The sequence below is a fragment of the Porites lutea genome, chromosome 9 (genome assembly GCF_958299795.1).
Source record: "Porites lutea chromosome 9, jaPorLute2.1, whole genome shotgun sequence".
In the NCBI taxonomy this organism is placed as follows: Eukaryota; Metazoa; Cnidaria; class Anthozoa; order Scleractinia; family Poritidae; genus Porites; species Porites lutea.
In genome coordinates, this window is record NC_133209.1 from 22,446,195 (window position 1) to 22,453,419 (window position 7,225).

A 7,225-nucleotide genomic window follows, 5' to 3' on the forward strand; every position below is an offset into this window, starting at 1 on the left:
TATTGTTGTTAGCCCATGAATTGAGTGATAAAATTGTAAAATTTAATTTTACTGAAAAAAAAAGTGGATTGCGATGTTATTAGGCTACGGTTCGGGTACTTCTTCTTCAGTTGCATAGCGTGTAAAAGCTTCCGCCTTTTTCTCTAGCTCTGCCACAACTGCTGAGCTACCGCGCCTTCCACTGTCCCCTTTTTTGTCTACATCAGTACAATTGGCGTCAACTATATTAATAACAGGAAACATTTTCCAAATTTGGTCAACGCCAACTGGTTATTAAGAATTAGTCCTGGAGTTATAAGCCAATCAGAAACGGAGAAATATTTTGAATGAATATTAAATGCCTATTAGCCCGCATGATATACAGCTGTAACAGGAGCGAGATATGTGATCATGATGCGCGCGTCCTCGTCAGCTGCGCCTTTCTAATAGGGTCCTTACGAAACTACGACGGCGACGGCTACGGCAACCTCAAAAAGCAATAGGTTTAGTTAGCGAAACAACAACCCTGCACGTGCATCACGCTTTTTTGTACATTTCTTTGCTGTCCCTGCACGACTACGACGGGAACGACAAGGCGATAAATTCTATCATCTCTTTCTGAACTCGCGTGTGGCCCCCTCTCTTCAGCTCCAACATAAATTCCCTTCTTTTAAGTAACTGGGCGACTTGGGCTAATCGCGAAATGGTTTGAAAGGATGCGGATTCTTTTTTTCAGCGAGGTTTTTATTGATCCGTCGTTGTCGGATCGTAAGGTCCCTATTTTGTGCCCTGCTGCTACGTAGGCTAATATCCTTCTCGTCAAAGCTAGTCATTTCCTTGCTAATAATTCAAGTGGTTAGTCTTTACTCTTAGTCAAACATCTGTGCAAAAAATGATTACTATTGGTTTTTTTTTTATTATTATTATTTTTATTTATACTTTTTATCCATTCTTTATAAACTTTGTTAGTTAGTTAGTTAGCGGCTGGCTAGACTAGTCATTAAGCCGACTACTTACTCGGGCTAAAAAGTTATCTTGGCAAATTAAGAGCAAATATATCAGACTTTTTGCCCTTTAGGTTGCTTCGCTAAAAGCCAAACTTGCTACAGCTGGAAAGCCCGGTGGTTTCGCCATGCTTGACAGCAATGGCCATATTCCTCAAAACCTTCTGGTAGCAGGTTATGACAAACACTCAGCCTACGACCTAGGATGGCAGTCCCTCCACATGGCGGCTGCTGCTGCCTGCAGAGGAAGCACTCCCTCAGGGGGAAGTGGATGCTGTGGAAACACCGTATTAGTGAGGAATACCGCTTCCGGAAGAACATGCGCACAGATTTGTGCCCTGAGTAATACTCCCAACTGCGACGCTGAGGTTTCTATTTACGGAAGAGAAGGAAAGGCCAAAGGGAACGGAGAAGTAGTGGGCTACTTCTACAACTACAATTGTGGTTATGGTGCCAACGGAGGAAGTGAGGCGTCCAACTCGGATGATGCCGTCATGAGTCCTCCAGCTACTTATTTCAGCTTCTGTTGCTGCCGAAAGTAAAAGCAGCGTTGAACTTATAGTTTTACACGCTAAGGGTTCATAACAATTACTGGCCAGCATTTAACTGCTCATTCAAAAGTACACAACAATAGCTAATAAAACTTCCTAAGTCTGGCAGAGGGTATGTAAAATATAACTGGACAGACTTGAATATTAAAAGCAAGCGAAATAATGTTTAGCATAATAGGTCCTGGTTAAAAGAAAAAGGTTATTTTTGTTAATTTGCTAGCAGCGTGAAATAAAATGTTTGCAAAGTTTGTCATGGAGTTGACTGAATATTGCGTTCCTAAATGCGAATGGCGCTCTACTAAAATAAATTTTTAGTATACGACCTGACACCATTTCGCGGCAGTTATTAAATTTTTTCTTTGCTTAAGATAGAAGATCTTGGAAGATCTTGGAAGTCATTAAGTTCTGAAGAGATGTAGAGTGGCGGTTTCCAAGCTTTTTGATCACACAGCCAGGTCGTCGGTAGACAGCACTGACACACTACTCGCACTGACTGCGTAGGAGATAAGGTCGACATGAAAAGCATCTGGTCTCCGGAGCTCCGCTTGAAAACTGACTTGAGGTCTCATTAACAATTATTCCAGGGGTGCCTGTTGAATATGAGGTGGTAGGAGTAAGTTTATTAAGCCATCCGAAATGCATGACATGTTCACTAAACTAAACAGGGACAATCATTGGCTGATTCTTGGTCACATGGCCTTGACTAAAATCAAATGTATCCCGACCGTGATACATTAAGCAATGTATCCCGCTCGGGATATATTGCAGCACAAATAACGTTGGAAAGTGGCGAGACAGAAGGCCGGAAAAACACTGCCAGGTCCTGCCACTGGCTGGCAGTTTTCTTTTTGGTGAACGAACACAACAACACCATGAAGCCTAAAGCTAAAAAGCAACGATTTTCAAAGTTATCCCAGAAGAGAAACAACAGCTAGTCGAGGTAAAAGATGCAGATAATATAAGGAAAAGAACTTTGTAAATCAATCATTCAGTAGTTTTGAGAATTAAATTTGTGTTCTTATAACTACCGAGTCGACTGCTTTGATTCACTCTGCTTAAGCGTATTCTTTTGTTACAGTTGAAGTACATTGAAGTAAAAGTCTAGAAATACAGTCTACTCTCTCGTAACGGACACCTCTGTAAAAGGGACACTCAGAGTAGGTCCCTGCCTTTCTTTACTCCCTATTTGACAGACATCTCTCTAAGACGGACACATACTGCAGGTCCCCAAGGTGTCCGTCTCAGAAAGAGTTGACTGTATAACAAAGCACTTAATGTAAGGTCCCTCGGGAGACCAGTTAGTTGTTTTCTCCTTCTATTCCGAACCTAAAAATGCCGGGGAGACTCAACTTTTGGCCGATTAAGTTTGTGGAAGTACTGTGCAAAGAGGATGGTGAAAGGTATCCTATTAGTTGAAAGAACACTAAATATTCACATTAAATATTGTCAGTGGCTACGTTAATGATTAATATTCATAAGTCACGAGCAGTGCCTTATTTCTGAAAAAACACCGCATACTAAGGCTACATTAACTCGAGTATGGATATATTTTGAAACCGCATACAGTTTGTACACGAATCGGCCCGCTCCTCCTACAAGAAACCAGTGAATCTGGTCACCGAAATCGAATTGTTTTGAAACAGCTCTCCAGAGGCGGTTTATGGCGCCGTCCACACGAATAAGGACAAAAAAAATATGCGGTTTAAAAAATGTTCGGATTCGTGTGGACATGGCCTAATAAGCAGGTGGTGCATATGATGTATTATCCACCATTTGATAGGTCAATGGGCTTTTGAATTATCAATGAGTTTTTGATATGATGATCGTTTGAACTTGACATTAATAAGACCATTCAAGGCATATAAAAATCGTAATTCGACGTTTGAAAGTCCTAAAATTAATGACATCTCAAACGTCATAAAAATATTGGCGAACAATGGAAATAAACATAATGTTCAAAGGACATCAGTAACTTCTAGTTTGGATTCTCGCTCCGTTTATCACACTCAGGCGTAGCATCTAACCGACCTAACCTGCACTGCATTTGATTGATAAAACGCAGTAACTTTGCTTTCGCGGTAAGTGGCGTACGGGTAAAAGGTTTTGCGGCAGAGTTTTGTCACCTCATTTAACACTGGTTTTTGTTTATCTCAAACAAAAGTTCCGATTCCGTAGAATTTTGAAAAATAACTGTCTAATTTTCACGAAACTTACTTTGGATTTTCATTCGCAAATAATGAGCTATGTTTATAGACTTCATTGCAGAAAGCCCGCCTCTTTAGCCAGAATCCCTTATTTCGAAGAACTTTTAAACTGGTTAACTTTGTCTAGAATCCAGCACGAAAACATATTGTAACGTTATCTCATTCTTGTACCAAAAGTAATTTGAGGCAAAGAAAGGCTTAGCTAAGGTGGTTTAGGAAGAGAAGGTCCCTTGGTTTATTGTATTAATAATGATTTCAGTTTCGGTTAGTCTGAGAGATAAAGTTATTCATCACTATCTTGGTCAATATGTCCGTATGCCTGCCAATTGCGTCGCTCCTGTCAAAACAATGCTGTCGTTAAGCATTTTCTTTAAAGAGCTTTATAAAAGTAGAACCGATAATCACCTCGTATTGCCGGATCTTTCACTGCTGAATTACTAGTATTAGATCTGAATTTAATATCTGTCCTGAATATCTGAAACGTTTTTCTGATATTGTGACAGGAAATTGTCAGTGACTCTCAGAAAAATATCGAGCTAATATTTTGTTAGTTTCCTTTGGTTTCTTTCCTTCCTTTTTTTTTTACTTTTGTTCCTCTTTTTGACTTAACGTAGTTTCCGTTTCTCACACTGAGGATATCATTAATCATTGCACGAGAGAAATGATTTATTGACAAAGCCAATGTGTTAACATATATTGCCTTACAGTACCGACATGTCGCAGACCGTTGTTATTCTTTTCATTGCTTTCCTTGCATACGTACAAGGATCACCGGTAAGTATTAACTATGTTTCCCGTTTGTTGCCCTTTTCGTTGTTGAATACATGGTTGATAGCGGCGCAAAATAATGGAAAGAGGAGATGAAGCAGAGCTAATCTGGATACTCAGTTTTCTTTGTAGGATAATAACAGGTTACAGAGAGTTTGATCATATTATTCCACATCTGGGGAATTTAAGCTAATCTAGGGTAGCTGTAAGTAAGACAACAATTATTAGCCTGAGTATCAGGCCTTCCTAAGGGGCTAGGGCAGAGGAAATTTTAGAAGGGGGAGGGGGAGGGGGAGAAGCTCTCAGCTCTCTCCCTTTTTCCCTTCCATCTTTTCCCTTTTCCCCAGAAACGCCTGATACTCAGGCTAAACAATTATGTTTTCGTTTTGCTATCCTAGCAAATCAATCAATGCATATTTGTTTATTTGTTTCTTGTAAATGAATGGCCGTGCAACAGAATTATGTTCTACTGTTCTAGGTTTGTTTAAAAAGCAGAAATAAGTTCAAGGTCGATCAACTTCAAACGATCATATAGGAATGCCATTTTAAGAAATCTTTTTTATCTTCGCAAGAGATTTAATTTTTATTCTTTATGGGTAAATATAAAGTAATTTAAGCCTCGCTTTTCCTTGTATATAGACAATTTTAGCTAGTTTTTTTTTTTTGACATGAATGGTTTATCTTAACGATGAAATATTTAGTTAGGAGTATTTCTTTTCTTTTCTTTTTTTTCTTTTTTTTTCTGTTTATTAAAGGAGTAATAGAAAGAGCCCCAATGTGGATGATTCAATAAAGTTTGTATTTTGTATTTTTCTCTGGTCCGTACACCTGTTCGTACCGTCCCTACTATCCCTTAGCCAACGCTTAACACCAAAGGACTGTACTAAGATAAACATATTTTTGCTCTGACTTCTTGCTTTTTGGATCATAGATTACACAAAACTAACCTCACTCATAACTTCCTTGATTTTTTCCTTCCACAGCATCTCATATTAGGTAAGAGGATAATTATATATATATATGTATTTTTTGTATTTTTTATATATTTTTTTTCACCTTTTGGAAAGAATGAACTGGCTACAATCCGCAACAAAATTGTTGAGACACTGTCCGCAAAAGGGGTAACTTCGGAGAACATCACAATCCACACCCCTACCCCTCCCCTCCATTTAAAGTTGGGGTGTTAGTTGTTTTCTATAGGTAGCTCGAACAGCCACACAACATTGCATTAGGGGGTGGGGGAGGGAAAGCTCCATTTTTCCCTTTTGAAGTCGGTAAAACGTCAGAAAGACAATTTAGGGCAAAGTATCTCAACTAATTTTGTCGCAGATTGTAGGTCGATAATTCAAGTTAAAACGGTAACCAACGCTCAACAAAAACATAACAAAGGGGTAGGAAGAACGTGAATTTTTCTTTGATCTGCAAATATATGTTCGAATTAGCGGTAAATTTCGTAGAATATATGACAGGGAGACTTACTGGCCTCCGCTTAAACGTTTCAAGGTAGCTTTCGTCTATGTTTCAAGTCTCGTATATGTCTGCTGTTTTGTTTTTACGCGGAATGAAGAATTCTGCTGAGCTCTGGAATGACTGAAAATTTCAGCTATTCTAGGAAGACGGATTTGATTGCCCTCCGAGAGTAAATACAGCGGTTAGCGGTTTCCGAACGACTCTTGGTTGCTGACCTGACGATAAAACAGACTGTGCAGATAGGTGGAGGTAACCACTTGATCTCTAGAAAAAGAAGAGATTACTTTAATGCTACAAATATTACCGGTTCGAGATACAAGGACTTTCTCTAAAGTACAAAATGTCACGAAAATAGACGAAATCAAAATGACTGATCACTTTATTTAACAGGTTCAAGTTGCAACTGTCCCGATAAATCTTTGCCTCCTTGCCCTGATTCTGGAGCATGTGCAGCCGTAACCTGTTTAACAGGCCGCTCCTGCGAGCCATGTCCTTGTAACTGTAACATCGCCCGGTGCGTGCGAAAAGCACTACCTCCATTTCCAGGTGAAAGTCATTTATAGAGTCTTCTTACTTTTGAAAACAAAATGGGATGAAAATGGAAAAACTGCATGATCTATTCCTTTACTCAACAGGCCCAAGATGCCCTTGCCAAAAGGAAGATTGCCGGCCACCTTGCCCTGATTTTGGAGGATGCGCCGCCATAACTTGTGGACCAGGCTTCTCCTGCGAGCCTTGTCCTTGTGACTGTAGAACCGGCCAGTGCGTGCCTAGCGACCGACGGTAGACGTCAGACCAGTCAGAGATACATGTCGACAATGCTACATCGTCTGAATGGTCATAAGCTATATAACCCTGCCTAAATCTTAGAAAACGTAAAACAACTTACAAGACTTAATTCATATGAGAACTTAAAATGTCTGAGGTAAATATATTTCATTGGATGTTATAGTCCTTTTAGCTTTTTTGATGACAATAAACGTTACTGCGAACTCTGCCTTAACACTTCCTCGTCTTTCTTGCTTTATTACTAGAGTGTTTCAAGATTGTTCGAAAGAGGAGGGTGGAGATAAAAAGACATACTTTGCAAATGTTGGAATTATATTCGTCGTCATATAAAGTTGTGCTCGCAGATCCGACTGCCTTTCTTTGTAAATATTGAAGCACTATTACTTCGGGGAAGGAAATGCAAATATCTAACAATTTTTAACCGAAGTGGAGGAAAATATCTACATCTTTCACCGACAAT

At 39.5% G+C, this 7,225-nt stretch overlaps 2 protein-coding genes across 3 annotated transcripts in view; both read left to right on the forward strand.

Annotated features, from left to right (window-relative positions):
• Positions 1 to 1,783, forward strand: part of LOC140948518 (uncharacterized) — a 5,073-nt gene extending 3,290 nt beyond the window's left edge. For both annotated transcript variants that reach the window (XM_073397764.1, XM_073397765.1), the window contains exon 5: positions 1,058 to 1,783. In XM_073397764.1, the coding sequence (XP_073253865.1) occupies positions 1,058 to 1,525 (468 nt within the window). In that variant the 3' untranslated portion in view covers positions 1,526 to 1,783. The remainder of the gene's footprint in view (positions 1 to 1,057) is intronic.
• A 1,645-nt stretch (positions 1,784 to 3,428) lies between these two features.
• LOC140948489 (uncharacterized) lies at positions 3,429 to 6,979 on the forward strand. Its single transcript, XM_073397732.1, has 5 exons — positions 3,429 to 3,612; positions 4,446 to 4,512; positions 5,490 to 5,502; positions 6,367 to 6,522; positions 6,612 to 6,979. Exons 2-5 carry the CDS (start codon positions 4,453 to 4,455, stop codon positions 6,761 to 6,763), a joined length of 381 nt encoding a protein of 126 aa, XP_073253833.1. The 5' UTR covers positions 3,429 to 3,612; positions 4,446 to 4,452; the 3' UTR covers positions 6,764 to 6,979.
• The last annotated feature ends 246 nt before the right edge of the window (positions 6,980 to 7,225 follow it).